Source organism: Papaver somniferum, chromosome 8 (genome assembly GCF_003573695.1).
Source record: "Papaver somniferum cultivar HN1 chromosome 8, ASM357369v1, whole genome shotgun sequence".
Taxonomy (NCBI): domain Eukaryota; kingdom Viridiplantae; phylum Streptophyta; class Magnoliopsida; order Ranunculales; family Papaveraceae; genus Papaver; species Papaver somniferum.
In genome coordinates, this window is record NC_039365.1 from 167,201,454 (window position 1) to 167,221,345 (window position 19,892).

General features: G+C 37.7%; 1 protein-coding gene and 1 long non-coding RNA gene across 2 annotated transcripts; both read right to left on the bottom strand.

Annotated features, from left to right (window-relative positions):
* Nucleotides 1-11,102: 11,102 nt before the first annotated feature.
* Nucleotides 11,103-12,882, bottom strand: LOC113304689 (S-adenosylmethionine synthase 3-like). Its single transcript, XM_026553831.1, has 2 exons — nt 12,742-12,882; nt 11,103-12,461 (listed from the first exon to the last, which is right to left on the bottom strand). The coding sequence occupies exon 2, from the start codon at nt 12,449-12,451 to the stop codon at nt 11,276-11,278; it is 1,176 nt and encodes a 391-aa protein (XP_026409616.1). The 5' UTR covers nt 12,452-12,461; nt 12,742-12,882; the 3' UTR covers nt 11,103-11,275.
* Nucleotides 12,883-16,692: 3,810 nt separating this feature from the next.
* On the bottom strand, nt 16,693-18,754 carry LOC113301191. The gene is made up of 2 exons (XR_003336074.1): nt 18,306-18,754; nt 16,693-17,191 (listed from the first exon to the last, which is right to left on the bottom strand). It is a non-coding gene; the product is annotated as an uncharacterized LOC113301191 (long non-coding RNA).
* Nucleotides 18,755-19,892: the final 1,138 nt, after the last annotated feature.

Genomic DNA, 19,892 nt, shown 5'->3' on the forward strand with positions numbered 1-19,892 from the left:
ACTGTCACTCCAACAGCGCCTGACTGCACTATCCAGGTAGTCACGCCTCCATCTTCCACACCGCCTGATACTACAGCCAACTCAACTCGTCCTATTACTCGTGCCTCCCGTGGAATCTTCCGTCCCATTCACCGATTGAATCTCAATGTTCAGACACAACATCATATCTCCAATCTGCCTAAATCTCACCTTTATGCTCTTAGGGATCCCAACTGGACCAAGGCCATGCTAGATGAGTTTATTGCTATGTTAAAAACTAACACTTGGGACTTAGTACCACGACCTATTGGAGCTCATGTTATTCGTTCCATGTGGTTATTTCGTCACAAGTTTAATGCAGATGGCACATTACAGCGACACAAAGCCCGTCTTGTTGCCAATGGTAAATCACAACAGGTTGGAGTTGATTGTTTTGAGACTTTCAGTCCGGTTGTTAAGCCTGCCACCATTCGTACCGTTCTCAGCATTGCCACATCCAGATCTTGGCCGATTCACCAATTAGACGTCAAGAATGCTTTTCTACATGGCGACTTGTCTGAGACAGTTTATATGCATCAACCTCCAGGATTTGTTGACCCCGCTCGTCCTGATTATGTTTGTCGTCTTCGACGATCTCTTTATGGTCTCAAATAGGCGCCTCGGGCGTGGTTCCAGAGGTTTGCGACTTTCATCACAGGTTGTGGTTTTCGGGGTAGTGTTTGTGATCCATCTCTGTTTATCTACCGGTCCGGTAGAGACACTGCATATTTATTACTATATGTTGATGATATCATACTCACTGCCTCTACTGATGCTCTCCTAGCCCGCTTTATCGACCTGATGAAACGGGAATTTTCTATGACTGATCTTGGCCCGTTACATCATTTTTTGGGTATTACTGCTACTCGTTTTTCCTCAGGGTTGTTTTTATCTCAGTCACTCTACACAAAGGACATCATTGCTCGTGCATCCATGACGAACTGCAATCCAGTATCAACTCCGGTCGACACACTCTAAGCTCAGTGCTACCTCTGGACCCGCACTTTCGGATTCTACTTTATACCGCAGTCTGGCTGGAGCGTTACAATACCTCACTTTCACTCGACCGGATATATCCTATGCGGTTCAGCAGGTATGTTTATTTATGCATGCCCCTCGGGAGCCACACATGCAAGCCATTAAGCGCATTATTCGATACCTTCAGGGCACTATTGATCATAGTTTGTCTCTATCGGTTTCGAATATTTCTGGCCTCACCGCCTATTCCGATGCTGACTGGGCGGGCTGTCCTGACTCACGCCGATCAACATCTGGTTACTGTATTTTTCTTGGAGACAATCTTGTCTCTTGGTCTTCCAAACGTCAAGCAACGATGTCCCGCTCCAGCGCTGAAGCCGAATACAGGGGTGTCGCTAATGCTGTGGCTGAAACAACCTGGCTACGAAATTTACTTCTTGAGTTACATATGCCATTACAGCGGGCTACTCTGGTGTATTGTGACTATGTGAGTGCTGTCTACATGTCTGTTGATCCAGTTCAACATCAACGCACGAAACATGTAGAGATTGACATTCACTTTGTTCGTGAACGGGTTCGTATTGGTGATATTCGTGTCTTGCACATCCCTTCCGAACATCAATATGCTGATATTTTCACTAAGGGTCTTCCAAGACAGTTATTTATTAATTTTCGTTCTAGTCTTAGCGTTTGTTCCTCTCCCGCTCAGACTAAGGGGGTGTAATAGAAGATATTTACCTTATTTACGGTCACAGGATATTCTCCTTAATTGACCAAAACCATAGTAATATATATATGCCCATTATTCTCTCTAAAAGAGGTAAGGGGTGTTTTACCAAAACTCTGACACTATGGGAAAGATGTTACGAGTCCAGGTCTGTCCTATCCTGAAGGCACAGGAGGGTGATGCCTTAGCTAAGTGTGCGTAAAACCGGTATTGAAAAAAAAAAAGATACTTGCAACGACAGAATCACATACAAGGATGTGGAAATTTTCTCTATCGCTGAAACCATAAAAGCTATAAAGAAAGCGAACAAGAAGGAAAAACAAAACATCACGAAGTAGTAACTAACACTCGGGATATAACTTGGAAGTCGGACAAACAACCAGCCGACCCAGATAGACCTCTAAATCATTTATCCACATATATCAACAGCAATTTCGTCATTGGTCACAGTTTCATCGTGTTGCGTGGAAATTAGTACACGAAATCTACTTAGATGGGTTGGTCACAGAAGCAAGCGACTTTCTCTTCCCACTTAGCTACAACACCATTATTTACTGAGGCTCAATGCCAAATTATAACGCACCCACTCAGATCAGGGCACCATCACGATATCTTGTTAAAATTTATTAGAAACACATTTACATTAAAGTAACTCTTTTATTAGTTTGGTGAAAACACTATACAGCTTGGGGTTGACACTAAATGTGATAACTGTTGGTTAAACTTCCACATAGAAGTCACTAACAAGCTGGTTAGGACAAGATTAGGAAATTGATGTAATCCTAAGGGAATTAGAAGTCATCTAGTTCTAAGAAAAGGAAAGACATGTAATAAGATAATAGGACTAGGAAAAGGAATTCATAGTTCTATATATATATGATCACCAAAGTTGTGGTTGATCATATGAGCAAGATTAGAGTTTGTGTTTAGTTTTGAGAGATTTTCTAAACATCAATAAAGAGAGTTGTCTTTATATAAGCTAAGTTTCATCTTGCAATTGCCATTAATTGGTATTAGAGCTTGTTTCTGAGCCATGGAAAACGAAACCACCATTATGGGTGCAAAACAGTTCACGCCACCATCAATACAAGTTTCAATCCTCAACGCCACAAACTACACAGTATGGGCCATGAGAATGAAGGTACTGATGAAAATCTACAAAGTTTGGGAAACAATTGATCCTGGTACATTGGACCCAGACAAAAACAATGTTGCCATTGGATTACTCTTTCAAGCAATACCAGAATGTCTTGTTCTACAAGTTGGTGAACAGGAAACTTCAAAGAAAATTTGGGATGCAATAAAGGCACGTAATCTCGGAGCTGATCGAGTTAAAGAAGCCCGTCTGCAAACCTTAATGTCTGAATTTGAAAGAGTGAAGATGAAAGACACTGATACTATTGATAGCTTTGCAGGAAAGCTATCAGAGATAGCCTCAAAAGCTGCGTCACTTGGACAATCCATTGATGAAGATAAACTGGTAAAGAAGTTTCTCAATAGTTTACCAAGATCCAAGTATATTCATATCATAGCTTCTCTCGAACAAGTCTTAGATTTAAATAAGACTAGCTATGAAGATATAATTGGAAGATTGAAAGCATATGAAGAAATAATCCTTGATGAAGAAAACAATGGAGAAGCTCAAGGAAAACTCTTGTACACAAACTCTTACCAACAAAACTCTGCGACAAGAGGAAGAGGTCGTGGAAGAGGTGGTAGAGGAAACAGAGGCCGAGGAAGGGGAGGAAGGTTTAACTCACAAGATAGAACAACAAGTCAGAATGATCAAAACCAAGGGAAAGAAAAGAAGGATAGATCAAACATTATTTGTTACAGATGTGATAAACCGGGACACTTCTCCTCTGTATGCCCTGAAAGAATACAAAAGATGGAAGAAACAAACAAGAATGAAACAAGGGAAGCAGATACATCACTTTTCATGCACGAAGTTGTATTCTTAAACGAAGGGAAACTAATACCAAAGAATACGAATCAAAGGATGGAGAAGAAGGAATCTGGTATTTAGATAATGGAGACAGCAATCACATGACTGGTAAGAGACACTACTTTTCTGAACTCAATGAGAAAATCAAAGGACAAGTGAAGTTTGGGGATGAATCTTCTGTAGAAATTGAAGGGAAAGGATCAATTCTATTTCAGAGCAAGACCGGGGAACAGAAGCTTGTTACAAACATCTACTTCATCCCAAACTTACAAAGCAACATTCTAAGTTTAGGACAAGCTACAGAAGTTGGATGTGATGTTAGAATGCGACAAGATTATCTAACAGTTCATGACCCAAGTGAAAGACTTTTAGTTAGAGTCTCACGCTCACAGAATAGACTCTACAAGATAAGTCTCATGATTGGAAGGCCATTGTGTTTGAATATGAGACTGGAAGATCAGACATGGAAGTGGCACGCAAGGTTAGGACACATAAGCCTTAGAACCTTAAAGGCAATGTCTCAGAACAAGATGGTTCGAGGACTACCACAGATAAATGATAAAGCAAAAATCTGTGAATCATGTTTAGTTGAGAAACAAACTCGTCAAGGTTTCCCAAAAGTAACAACATTCAGAGCCTCAAAGCCATTAGAGCTTCTTCATGCTGATTTATGTGGTCCTATTACACCATATACACCACAACAAAACGGAGTGGTGGAGAGGAGAAACAAGACTCTAATGGAGATGACAAGAAGTTCTTTAAAGGCTATGCAGGTACCTAATTATCTATGGGGATAAGCTGTACGATACTCCACATACCTAATAAACAGGATACCTACGAAAGCTCTGAAAGACATCACTCCATATGAAAGTTTGCGAAAGATAAAACCAAACATAGATCATTTAAGAGTGTTTGGTTGCAAAGAATACGCAAAAGTTGATTCTGCAACTCTTAAGAAACTGGATGATCGATCTCAGACCCTTGTGCATCTAGGAATTGAGCCTGGATCCAAAGCTTATAGATTATTCAATCCAACAACGAAAAGAGTGATAGTGAGTCGAGATGTGGTATTCGATGAAAAAGCAAACTGGAACTATAAAGAAACTAATGATGGATCAAGTAGGGATCCAGGAATGTTTCACATGATATGGGGTCAAGTAATTGATGAAGGCGAAGGACCCATAATCATCAATACCAATGATGTTAATCAAGAAGAAGAAGAGAATAATGAAAACACTGAGAATAACGAAGAAGAAGAAGAAGAAGAAGAGGAGATCGATGAAATAACTCAACCCATTCCACTGCGAAAATCAACAAGACAGATACAAAAGCCACAGTATATGGAGGATTATGTTCTTCAAGCTGCAGAAGAATGTGAGATTATGCTACTTTCTGTTAATGATGAACCAAGGAATTTTCAGGAAGCAAAGGTCTCGACTAAATGGACACAAGCATGTAGAGAAGAAATTATTTCAATCAACAGAAACAAGACTTGGTTTCTAGTTGATAAGCCAGGTGGGGTAAAAGTGATTTGTCTTAAGTGGATCTTCAAAATAAAACAGAATGCTGATGGTACTGTCAACAAATATAAGGCAAGACTTGTAGCTAAGGGATACGTTCAAGAATCAGGCATAGACTTTGATGAAGTTTTCGCACCAGTTGCTAGACTAGAGACAATTCGTCTCTTAATAGCAGAAGCAGCATCAAACTCATGGGAAATTCACCATTTAGACGTTAAGACAACATTCTTACATGGTGAATTGCGAGAAGATGTGTATGTTGAACAACCAGAAGGTTTCGAAGTAAAGGGACAAGAACATAGAGTTTACAAGTTGACAAAAGCTCTATATGGTCTAAGACAAGCTCCTCGAGCCTGGAATACAAAGTTAGATCAAATCTTAAGAGAAATCAGATTTGTTAAGTGCTCTAAAGAAACATCAGTATACAGAAGAGAAGAAAAGGGAACGCTTCTTGTGATTGCAGTCTATGTAGATGATCTATTTTTGACTGGCAACTCCCTTAAGGTGATCAATGAGTTCAAGAGAGAAATGTCATCAAAGTTTGAGATGTCAGACCTCGGAAAACTCACTTATTACCTTGGCATAGAAGTCCATCAAGGAGTAGATGGGATTCAGATTAAACAAGAAGCTTCTGCAAGGAGAATTCTGAAAGAAGCAGGACTTGAAACTTGTAATCCAACTAAGATACCAATGGAGTTTGGACTTAAAGTTTCAAAGGCACAAGAAGAAGCTGAGATTGATCCAACGAGTTATAGAAGAAATGTTGGATGCCTTAGATACTTGTTACACACAAGACCAGATTTGGCTTTCTCTGTGGGAGTAGCAAGTTGTTATATGCAGAGTCCACGCAAGTCTCATGGTGATGTAATAAAGCAGATATTAAGATATATAAGAGGAACAATCACGTATGGATTGAAGTATGGTCGAGGAGGATCAAAAGGAATTGTTGGGTATAGTGACAACAGTCATAATATTGACCAAGATGATGGAAAAAGTACAACTGGTCATATATTTTATCTAGGAGAAGCACCTATTACATGGTGTTCACAGAAGCAAGACATTGTAGCCCTCTCATCCTGTGAAGCTGAGTTTATGGCTGCAACAGAAGCAGCTAAACAATCAATATGGCTTCAAGAACTGTTGGGTGAAATCAAAGGAAGAGAACCTGAAAAAGTTCTTATCAAGATTGATAATAAGTCTGCAATTGCACTCACTAAAAATCCAGTGTTTCATGGGAAGACGAAACACATTCACAAAAAGGTATCATTTCATACGAGAATGCATCAAGAAGGAGGTCATTAACGTAGAACACATACCTGGAACTGAGCAGAAAGCAGATATATTGACAAAGGCATTAGCTCGGATCAAGTTTGAAGAAATGAGACAATTGATTGGAGTACAAGATATGTCACGGGTAAGGTTGAAGCTTAACGGGGAGAATGTTGGTTAAACTTCAACATAGAAGTCACTAACAAGCTGGTTAGGACAAGATTAGGAAATTGATGTAATTCTAAGGGAATTAGAAGTCATCTAGTTCTAAGAAAAGGAAAGACATGTAATAAGGTAATAGGACTAGGAAAAGGAATTCATAATTCTATATATATATATGATCACCAAAGTTGTGGTTGATCATATGAGCAAGATTAGAGCTTGTGTTTAGTTTTGAGAGATTTTCTAACATCAATAAAGAGAATTGTCTTTATATAAGCTAAGTTTCATCTTGCAGTTGCCATTAATAACATACAGATCTTTCCGTCAATTTGACTTCATTATGAGGCAATGAAACACTAATAATACTCTAAGATATACATGGGGTCTGGGGGTGGATTCCAGCAAGAGAAGACAGGCGGCTAATGCGGATACCCGAATTCAGTCGATACTGGGGGATATCAAACTTGGCATGTCTTATGGTCAAAAATTCGGAAAACTGCGTAACTTGATTGGCTACGCGCTTGCATTTTTCATCCAAGACCTGTAACGAGAAAAAAAATCAATTATTTTCTATTAAAAATGAATAATATGTATGCTACAATAAAGATGGCAGAACTCAAGGAAGGTAGGTTTTTTGGCTTGTAAAACTATTTGCTTCGACGAAGTTTCATAACTTGGGTATAAGTCTGGCTAGAGAATTGAATTTGCAGCAAGTAATTATAGAAGGTGATACTCAAGGAGTTACAGACATGATTAATGGTCCGCATGATCATAATCCGTCTCATATTAAGATGGAGATTATTAGAGCAAAGGAGAGTCGTTTTGAGTTTAAGGACATTATGTTTACGTTTGCTCCTAGAAGTGCTAATATAAAATGAGAGGTAATTGATCTGACTTAATTCCTCGAAAAATAAATAAGTAGAAAAATATAGTAGAAAAAAGATTACGCACCATATATTCTCCTCTTATTTCTTGGATGTAACTTTCCCTGTCTCTCTTTCTCTTTAGTGACGTGTAGTCTTGAAGACTGAAGGCCTAGGACCTCTTCCTCTTCCTTCGAGACTCTTCTTTCTTTTCGAAAAAAGGAAAACATGATCTCTTTTTATCAAATATGTAGTCCTCAATTTCTTCTCTGTATTCAAAGTCGGATACACACTCTTCCATCCACTCAATGTGTGATTTAGGAATATAACCACGGGCATCCAATATATCCCAAATAAGTAATTTCATTTGGAACAAATTCAAGTAGGCCAATTTTTCTTTAAGATAAGTTTCCTCGAGAAGGTTATCCGACTCGTGCCATTCATGGGAGAGCTTTGAATCGAGTTCTTTAAGCACCTTTACATGGTGAAGCAAAGAATCTTTTGTAGGACAGCATTCTTGGTCAACTCCTCCATTTAAAGCATTAATATAAGCAGATTGTATAGAACTTACGTATTTGAAATATCCATCAATAATCCCCATTTTAAAACCGGAACTAGTAGATCCCCAGTTATCAATCAAATTCACCGTATCCAATTGGGAAAGCCTGAAAAAAGAACTTTTATGCTTGTCAGTTTCCCGGAAAACTTCCATGATGACTCGCTAATAAAACTTCTATGCTTGAGAGAGAGCGAACCAGAGAACTTTCGCCGGCGGAGAAGGAAGAATACTATAAGTGATAAACTTCTATCACTACCTTCTCACGTAGATTGATGACGAAGATCGTCCGCTAGAAATAATGCAGAACGGATGTGGAAAATAATAGTGATTACACTGGACTTGTCTCTTTTTATAGAAAAACAGTAGAACAAGTTAAGGAAACTAAGGAAACTTTAGTTAACTCGAAACCAGTATCATTCTAAAAATAAACAACTTCTTAAAATAAATAAATTCTAAAAACAATAATTACCTAAAACTAGTTTGTGTTATGTTGTGATTGTTTAATTTGCATCTCTTTTATTAAAAACTAGATTTGGTAATGAGGAGGAATAATTTCTTGAAACAGAGAGAGGTCGAGCAAACGATGGACGGAGACGGACAGAGAACAACAAAAGATCAAAATTAACCAAAATTCAAAGGTCTTAACCTAATCAAATATTTGATGTTCACATCTACCTGAACATCAAATACTTTAAATAGTAAACAAAGGCACCCTCTAAGACTCCCAAGCTATAATTATAGATATTCTTATCACTCTGGTAAATGTAGCCCTTCAACTGCCAAGTCCATAGATATTCTCATCACTCTGGTAAATGTAGCCCTTCAAGTGCCAAGTCCTTGAATGTCTCAGTACCGATATCCAAAGCTATTACGACAAAGTTGGGTCACTAATTTTAGCTCCTAACCAGTGCAGAACTCTATTTACAATTACCCAGGGTATTTTATAACTAGGAAAAAGATAAGGTACACGACGACCAATATCTTTCCATGAATTTGATCCCAACGTATACACTTCGACGTCAGATCCACTATCATCATAATTATTATAGTAATAGTCCACGACTCTTACAACCTTGTAATCATCAGCATGATAGTCATAGCCAAAACCATACAAAGGCCAGTGTCCTGATCACTTGAAAAATGGTTTGGTGAAGGTAATTCTTTGTACTCATTAGAAGATGGGTTCCAAAGATCTATAGGCCCTTAAGACTCCCGAATAGTAAGAGGAAGGGTTAGTTAAGGTTCGTGTTAAACTAATCGAGTTATTATCGGCTAAAACGTCTCTTGACCGGTCTAATAGCGTTGACGTGCTTGAGGGTCCTTACAGTAACTGGCCAAATCGATATTCTCGGTAATTTTGTGGGCACTTTTGGATCCCTGGGAAGGCGGTATGGGACGTTTGCTCAGAAGGTCTAAATTGTTGTTCATGACAACTCGACGGTACGTTATTTGACAACTAGCCGAACGAATACCTTGTTGAGAAATCCTTTGGAAACTAGCCCAACGGATATTTCTTTGCAATATGATTTCTGAGCATCTGGTGTGAGACTTTTTCTCAGGAATCCAAACCGAAGAAATTGTCCATAATAGTTTTTGTTTTGAATTTCAGAGACGAAATTCAAAAAAGGGTGAATAATGTAACATTCCGTGTTTTTAGCATGACCCGTGCTGAAAGATGCGCAATGGCATGAGATGAAACTTCATCTCAAGCTCCGTTGCATGTTAAGAGGAACATTGGCCTAGGCCAATACGATGCCAAAAATGGCATATCGCGTTGGCATATTGACCAAGGCTAATATGGCACGAAAAAGTGTAAGCTGTAAGCTATATTGGCCAAAGGCCAATCTCGCATCAAAAGATGCATTAGGACGGTTGGGTGGCTTGCCTAGAACAAGGTAGCGTCACAATGACGCCTTTCACAAGTCATTGGCCTATGGACAATATCGCAATAGGCCATAGCAGGCTGGCCTTGAAAATACTCAGCCATCATGGCTGGACATCGGAGTTGGCATTGGCAATGACAATGTACAACCATCATGGCCGGACATTGGAACTGACATGTGAACCAAAACAGAATGCTCAGCCATCATGGCTGGATATTCAGGGAAACATGGCAACGTCCATGAATAGTGAAGTAAACACCTCAAAAGTGAGACCTGGTGAATGATATTTGCTCCCCTAACCTAAGTTCTAAAAATGTCAAATTAGTTTATATAGGGAGGGGTAGTTGATTGAAAGTTCACTTGCGGACTATGCACCAAGTAGGCTTCATAGCTTAGCCGGAACGGTGTAAATAATGCTTTGGCCTCATTTATAGCTGCACGGCAATGCCAATGGAACATGTTAAGCATGAGCATGACCATGCCATGCCGCGGACTCGATGATGCATTCCTTCAATGCATTTTGACCGAACGGCACAGATAGTTATAGGCTGCCTATGATGGCGTCACATGAATAAAACTGCAATGACCTCAAGTACATTGAATTTACTGATTAGGTTGGAGTTTGTGATCCATTATCTGCTAATATCTTGATTGCTCACCCTTCTATGTTGGCAACAGTACCACAGTTTCTCTTTGGTTACAAATTCTCTGAATGTGATCTTATATTATAATTCTTTCTTGCACAATAGTTAGAAAAATATCTAAACATGGGTCTCTGTGAGTAATTTCTAATATGTATTGGTTCTGCATATGTGGGTCTGCAGTTAACCTAACTGGGATGAAGATTTTATTGATCCTTGTAAACTTGTAGTTGGTCTATGACCACCTGTTCTTCTGAAAATCTTGCCATTGAACTGTAAAGTCTCTCACTTTTTCTCTCTAGGTTTTTTGAAATGTCTAAAGAATTTGATATCAGGGACATGGTTTTTGATGGGTTTTATTTTGTTGCAGAGGAGCCCCTAGTCAGAATTTATCAGGAACTTTATTAGAGGGAATTGGGAATCTTACAAATCTTGGCCAATACCTTAAGAATGATACCGACTAATCTAGTTATGTGGCTGATGATGGAATTTACATACAATAAGATATGGAAATTTTCTTCTTTTATTGAAATCATAAAATCAACAAATTCCATTAACATTCTTCAAAAGGAGACGAATCCCTGAAAGCACACAAGAAAGAAACAAACACTTATGATCTAACTTGAAGTTAGGCATACAAAACATAGATTTTTATTAGTGAACAACCACCCAAGACACATAATGGCGGACCTCAGCAAACAAACTTTAACTTAAGCCTTCTTGAGTGGCTTCACAACCTCCCAAGTGAAGTCAGGGTCATCCCTACCAAAGTGACCGTAAGCTGCAGTCTTCAAGAACCTGCTGTTTCCTCCCCTCTTAAGATCAAGGTTGATTGAGATCATCCCTGGTCGGAAATCAAAACTCTCCTTCACAATCTGTAGAATTTCCTTGTCTGGGATCGTCCCTGTTCCATAAGAATCAACAAATACTGACAAAGGCTCTGGAACACCAATAGCATATGAAACTTGGACGATGCATCGTCTAGCTAAACCACTAGCGACGATACTCTTTGCTGCCTGTCTTACAATGTACGCCCCACTTCTGTCCACCTTGGTGGGATCTTTGCCGGAGAATGCACCACCACCGTGAGCTCCCCAACCGCCATAGGTGTCAATGATGATCTTACGTCCAGTAAGACCAGCATCACCATGTGGACCACCAATAACGAAACGACCTGATGGGTTCAAGTGGAAGATGGTTCTATCATCTAGGTACTTCTCGGGAATGACTGGCTTGATGACATGCTCCTTAAGATCAGCAGCAATTTCGTCATTGGTGACAGTTTCATCATGTTGCGTGGAAATCAAAACGGTGTGGACACGGATGGGAACCATGGCACCCTTGTCGTTTTGGTATTCGACGGTGACTTGGGTCTTACCATCAGGTCTCAACCAGGCACAAGTACCATTTTTGCGAACATCAGTTAGACGAGCTCCAAGCTTAGTTGCAAGAACGTGGCTAAGGGGCATCAACTCTGGGGTCTCATCAGTGGCATACCCGAACATGTGGCCTTGATCACCGGCACCAATATCCTCAGGACGTTTGGTTAAGTGACCATGGACACCCTGAGCAATATCAGGACTCTGTTGCTCAATATTAACCAGAACCTTGCATTTATCAGCATCAAGGCCGAAGTCATCAGATACAAACCCGATATTACGACAAGTATCCCGAACAATCTTCTCATAGTTGACATCAGCCTTTGTTGTAATCTCTCCAAAAACCATAACCATGTTTGTTTTGGTGCAAGTTTCGCAGGCTACCTTACTGTCAGGGTCTTGTTCAAGACAGGCATCAAGAACTGCGTCGGAGATCTGGTCGCACAGCTTGTCGGGGTGTCCCTCGTTAACAGATTCAGAGGTAAACAGGAAAGTTTCCAATGCCATCTCTTCCGAACTATCAAAATCAGAACAATCAAACCCATGTCATTTTCGTACCAAGTACTTCAGTTCAATCTCAAATACTACACAATTTATCAAGATATAACTGAACGACTTTTACGTAAAGTAAGCAAATAAGTTTAAATTATCTGAATTATACTGAATCACAACTTAAGAAGAGTCAAAATCCTTCAGTTACATGATAAAACAGTGTAAAAAAGACCTGATTTTTCTTACTGAAATTTAATAGGAATTAAAAATAAACAGAATACAAAAATGATTTTAATTTAAAATACCTGAAAAAAGAGCAATACCCTTGAAAGAAAGTGCTATAAAGATCAAATTCTTGTTTTAGTTCCTTCTTCCTTTTGCTGAACTCTTGCAAGTTTTCATTTCAGAATTCAATTCGGTTCACTATTTATAGACTCAGCGTTCAGTATACAATTTGGTGGTGACACTAAACTTGGTGTTGACATACAATTTGATATACATACATTTTATTATACAAATGTGCTAATTAGCTATTGGTGTTGACACTAAACTTGAGTAAGTATAAAATATTAGAAATGTGCTAACTATTAATAAACACAAATCTTTCGGTCGATTAATTTGTCTTCATTACGAGGCAATGAAACACTATTCTAAGAAAGAAAACTAAAGATTTATCACATAGTGGCGGCGTATGTGAGTATATCAGACCTCTCCCTAGTCATAGTTACCTCTAAAGATCCATTTCTCTTAATTACCTGTTACTCTTAAAATATTTCTTAATTAATCTATTTGGAAGTGGGTGCCGCACAACATGGTGGATGAATGTATATTTAACAATCCATGGAGTTGTTGAGGTTGGTACAGTGTTTTGTTGGAGTATCTTTCCCTTAGAATATTTCATTCTTAGCTTAGTTACATGTCACGGATCAAGAAAAGTTTAGTTAAAATTCTGATTAGCATTACTAAGAAAATATTTTGCTCGTGCATTGTTCTTATCTAACAAGATTACAACAAACCTCGCTGTGATAATAGTTGGAAAAACATTTATATGAAAAATTTGTGCAAATTAAATTGATTAAATGGCGTTCTAATATTAAATGGTTTGTGGATAAATATGTTTGTGTATTATTATTATTATTATTATTATTATTATATTGATGGGAAAATGAATATATTAACTAGCAAATATAGTACATAAGATTTATAATTTTTTCTCATTTTTACAATTTGGTTTCTATCAAATACATTAGAGATAATGCTAGATTGCTTAATTTTTTGTTGCAATTTCGTAGACATATGTTGAAGGCTCTTTATTCTTACTTTCTTGGCAATTCGATCCGCTGCTGAATTGTATTTTCTATTTGTAAACTTTACCTGAGTTTGAGGAAGATTTTTTAAAATTGTCTTGGCTTCTTGAACGGTGTTTTCGGTTGTCCATGAGAGATTTGTGTTGTCCATGTTGATGTTGTCTGCCAAGACTTTACAATCAGTTACTATTGAAACGCCAGACAGGACGTTGTCTCTTAGCCATATGACCGCTTTTTGTAAAGATTTCGCTTCCGCATGAAGAGCCGGAGTAACTGTCTCTGATCTGCTGAAAAGTGCATAAATGTCTGGTGATCTATTGAATAAACGATGTGAGCGCATCCCGTTGAAAAGTCTTCTTCCTTGAAAGAAGCATCAATAAATATTATCCGATCTGTGTTTATATCTGACCATTTGGTATTAATCGTCATCAACTGATTGTTATCCAGTCCCTTTGTTTTAATCTTTTGAGGGATGGATTGCAAAAATATGTTGATCTGATCAATTAGTTGCATTGGATTTGGGGTTATCTTTTCAAAAACCACCGAGCATCTGTATTTTCATATGAACCATAAAATGGTTGAGATTTTTCCTACCAAATTATCCAAATATGGGTTTAAAAGCCACCCTTTAACCCATGATGTAATCGGATTCGTATTAGCTGAAAATGTTAAATTCCCTAGCGAAAATCTGAACCAAATAGCTCTGGCGAAAGGGAAAGATCCGAATAGATGATTCTCGGTTTCCTAAACATGAGAATTGCATAGTTGGCAGTTTGAGTCAATTTCCGGGTTATGCGCCCCTAGTCTCGAAGATGTAGGCAAAGCTTTTCCATCTAGCTTCCACACAAAAAGTTTAATTCTTGGAATTGCTTGAATTTTCCATATACTTTTCCATGGGAATCTATTAACGAATTATCATCTTCTTGAGCTTGATTTGCTAAGAAATTATAAATGTTTTTTGCCGAGAAGAGTCCTGAATGATGGTGTAACCATTGGATTTTGTCTTCTTCTTCTTTTCTCGGGGTCATGGCTTGAATTTTCTTTCTAACCTCCGGGCTAAAGTAACTGTCTAGTTTTCCTTGATTCCATTTATTCTCTATAGTTATGAGCTCTTGAACTCTTTTTGGAGTTGTGTCCTGCGAGTCTTGTGGTTGCGGTATTATTTCCGAATTTGGAATCCACCTGTCTTCCCATATTTTAACCGAGTTTCCATTTTTAACTTGCCAGACGAAGTTTCCTTTAATTAAATCTAGACCTTTTCGAATGCTTGTCCAAATCCAAGATAATTTAGAAACATTAGAAGCTTCCAGAGGATGAGAATTCGGGAAATATTTTTCTTTGATAATTTTTGCCCATAGTTGGTCTTTTTCTAAAATTAATCTGCTGGCTAGTTTAGTGAGAAGTGCTATATTAAATTGATGAGGGTTTTTAATACCTAAACCACCTTGAGCAATAAGCTTGCATATGTACTTCCAAGCTCTGATGAATCCTACTTGTCTTTTTTGTCCTTCTTTATTCCACCGAAAATTTCTTTGGATACGATCTAATTGATTCAAGGTTTCTTTCGGTATGGCAAGCACCTTCATTTGGTACGTTGGGAAAGCTTGAAGGATAGATTTTATCAGAACCATCCTCCCCGCTTCAGATAGGAGTTTGGATTTCCAGCCTTGTAAAGTGGAGTAATATTTTTGTAGAAGCGGCTCGAAGTTCGCTTTCCTATTTTTATCAAAAAATAGAGGAGTTCCGAGATATCTATCATCTTTGGTCATCAGGGGAACTTTAAGAATTCTGGCTATAATTTTTCCATGTTTAGGATGAATTTTTTGGTTGAAGTAGACACTGGATTTTTGTAGGTTTACCATTTGTCCTGTTATATCCCCGAATAGGGATAGAACGTCTAGAATATTTTTTGCTTCCCCAGATCAGCTTTTGTAAAAAGGAAACAGTCGTCTGCGAAGAAGAGATTGGAAATATTTGAAGCATTTTTATTGATTCGGAGGCAGGAAATTTTCATCTCCATTATCGCATTTTCTAGAAGCCTTGATAGGATTTCCATATTAGAAAAAGGTTCGGAGAAAGGGGGTCTCCTTGTCTTAAATCTCTCGAGGTTTTGAATTTTTACCCGGGATATCCGTTGAGGAAGATTAAGTAAGAAGCAGCAGAAATGCATATTAATATAAGATCTATCCACTTTTCATCAAATTCAAAGCTAAGAAGGCCCCTTTCGATAAAATTCCACTCCACTCTATCAAAAGCTTTTTAGAGAGATTTAATTTAAGGGCCAGATACCCTTTTGTCGCTTTCGAAGTTTTCATAGGATGGATGAGCTCATGTGCGATTATAATATTATCGGTGATTTGTCTTCCCGGAAGGAAATCAGATTGGTTGGGAGAAATAATTTTGTTAAGAATAGGCTTTAAAATATTCGCGAGAATTTTTGAGATTAGTTTGTAGATGGTGTTACTTAGACTTATTGGTCTAAAATCACCCAGAGTTTGAGGAGTTGAAATTTTTGGGATACGGATAAAATGAGTGGTTTATATCATTATCAAGAATACCGGTTTTAAAGAACTCCTGGACTGTATCAACAATATCTGGACCGAATATTTCCCAATTAGCCTTGAAAAAACCCGGTTGAAATCCATCGGGTCCTGGAACGCCCCACTGATTCATATTGGATAAAGTGAGCCAGATTTCATATTTGGTTGGGATTTCTAGGAAAGAGATATTTTCCATGTCAAATATACAAGGCTTTATGATGCTGGATAGGTCAAATCTACAATTGTTTATTTGGGTTGTACCAATGTGGGTAAAGTGGTTTACCAGAAGAGAAACCAGACTAAGAGAAAATGGATGAAATCAAAGCTTTGTACGAGGAAAAAAAACGGCTAAGAGAAAATGGATGATATCTAAGCTTTGTAAAAGGAAAAAAAAATGTGACTAAGGACGGAAAAAAAACTTGGAAAAAGAATTGATACCAGTCTTCACGACTAGAATGCAGCAACAGAACAAAAGATAGGCTGCTCAAAAGCAATTTAAGTTGAATTACAGATTATCCGATTGGCAGAGCTTCAAAGGAAAAAGGTTTAGACAATTGCCTAAATAAAAACAGATTAAGCACAAAGGATATTTAGGTCAAAAGCTGATCAGAAAGGTAAAAGACTACTAAAAAAAACAATAAACAGTAAAAAAGAGACTACTGAAATCAAGCTACCAAAATGATACTAAGCTAAGAATTAGAGCTCAAACAAGTAAGATGCTCATAGGCTCTGACTTTCTCCCGTTACACCAAGATCTTCAAATGGGGATATAGAATAGATTCTTCAAGTAGAGTTACGTTGCTAGGTGATAGAGTTGCTCCCAAAAGTATCTTCATTTCCGAACCTTTAAACAAATTGATGATCACAACGAGATATTGACGGTTCAATCCCAATTGCTTCTCTAATCTCTGTTGCCCTTTCCATAAGAAATCTAAATCATTGCTTGTCATAAATCACTCATCTAGTTATGACTGGAAACCACAGAGTCCACTTGAAGGAAAATATGAGATTATGAAGTTCAAAGTTCACCATAATGTCAAATTTTGTAAAAACACTGACGCTAGAGAATTCTAAATCTGATAATTGCCATAACAAATAAAATTTCTGAAATTAAGATGAATGAGAGAGTTAAGACCCAGATTTTCTTTTCCTTTTTTAAATTAAGACAAGAGAAGAAAAAATCTTCAGCTAGATTCCAATTGAAAAAAATCATTAGATGACACCCAAAACTCTAGTCTTATGGGAGAGATTGGATGGAGAGATTGGCCAAAATGTGTTGTAAAATGTGAAAAAACCGTTGGGAAAGAGTTAACACTCAATCTGGCTACTTCTTTCTCCTAACATTTGCTCGCAGTTTCACTAGCAGTGAGATAGAAACGCCGAATGGTTCGGCGCTCAAAAAGTGTCCAAAACGCTGAATGGTTCGGCGTTAAGAAAATCTAACGGCTGAGATTTAAAGCGCCAAACCGTTCGGCGCTAAAAAATTAACCAAAACACCGAACCGTTCGGCGCTAAGAAAAAGTGCCCAAAACGCCGAATGGTTTGGCGCTCCCTGATGACGTGTATGGCCAATCTCACAACTAGATATCTAATCCATAGGACTTAGGAGGTCGCCCAAGCTGACGTGGATGGCCAATCTAGCAGTTTCCAAACTCTCCCATAAGACTAAGCCTAACTAAATAGAAAAATCTCCATGCAACTCAATCTCGGCCGAATATGGTTAAAAGACACCTCAAGATTAGCAATACCCAAAAACAAAAACTATCTTAAACTTTCAAAAGACACCAAAAACAATTTCTGTCAGAAAGGGACAAGAAACTACCTAAATACTCAAGTTCAAGGAGAAATAAGAGATTAAAAATTAGAACCACATCACCACTGTCAAGAAGCAATCATGGTGATACAAAACCAAACCCATTGAAAAATTCATTTCAATTAAGGACAGTAATTTGCAATTATCAGATTATAAGAATTTAGGGTGAAAAGAAATATCATAATCTCAATTTAGGGCTAAAAAAATACCTGACCCCCTCAATAAACCGTCTTCCTTATCAGTTCTGAGAAGCAATATTTTATGTGATTGAACCACACTTGCAGAGAAAAATACAAGCTCCCACTTCCTTGAATAAATTTTTGAATCCCCTTAACGCTAAATCACATCCATAAGCTTGTGTAACGGGTTTCCATCAGAGCCTATGAACGGCGGAATTAGCCGCTCATGGCCTGATTAAAACAACAGAAATTGAAGAAAGGTTGGAAAATCGAAAAAGAAACTAGAAAATTTAGGTTTGATGATTGAAAAATCTAATTCATGAACAAAAGAGGTGATTTAGGTGCTAGTCTTATACATGCAAAGGATTAGATCTTCGACAGTGGAGAGAATCGGAGATGGTGGGTTGAAACGGCCGTCGCCCGATTCGCAGAGCTCCCCAGATTTGGGGTTCCAGTCTCTCTATGTATATTATTTTAATTTTTTTTTTTTTTTTTTTTGGAGAATGCGAGCAAATGCTTTCAATTCCATATGTTATACTTATATGAATATGTGACATAAGTGTGTGGGCTTCCAACCCAAAACTAATTGATAATAAGTTGAGAGGTTCTAAGGAGGATTATAAACCGCAGGATCACAGATTGTCCAGACAAATAGCCTGTTATGATACCATGTTAGAACATGGGCATCCAACTCAAAATCAATTGACAATAGGGAAAATTAGGAGCAGGCCCAAAAAAAAAATATTCTCGTTGTCAGGCCCAAAATTATTTTTGTTTCCCTGACATCTATGATTATATGAATTTTGAATAATGACTGCATAATCCTAATTTTTCAGGGGTATAATTAGTAACACAACTTGGATACAACATATCTAAAAAGCCGCGCCTTGGAATTTTACAAATTTTATATCGTTGGAAATCTTTTAAAGAGATATACACAACGAGTATAAACAACAAAACAAATTTTTTGTTTTTCGCGAAAAAATCAGAGGTGACCATCATTTTAGGAAAAAATTTCAAAAACTTGATACATAATCATTATGCAGCCACAAAAAAAGATGCATAACACATTATGCAGACACAACAAAAGGATGCATAAAACGTTGTGCAACCATATTTTGGTTCATGCATTTACTTATTTAGTTATGCAACCACTAAAACGATATATACGCCTAAAAAAATAACATCACAAAAAATAAAAGACGCATAATGAATTAAGCAATAATTTTCTCGACTACATAACAAGTTATGTATCCATTGTTTTGGTTAAGTTTAGTGCTTACAAAAAAAAATTAATGCATAATGTGTTATGCGGCCATATTTTTGGATGCATATCAAGTTATGCATCAATTTTTTTGTTTCGGTACTTACAAAAAAGTTATTGCATAATGCTTTATGCATCCATTTTCACGACTGAACAACATGTTATGAAGATATTTTTCTAGGTGCATGACAAGTTATCCAGTCTTTTTTTTTGTTGGTTTCAATAGTAACAAAAAAGTTGCTACGTAACGTGTTATGCAACCGCTTTCTGGACTGCATAACAAGTTATGCGACAAATTTTATAGATGCATAATAGGTTATGCAACCATTTTCTTAGCTGCATAAGAGATTATT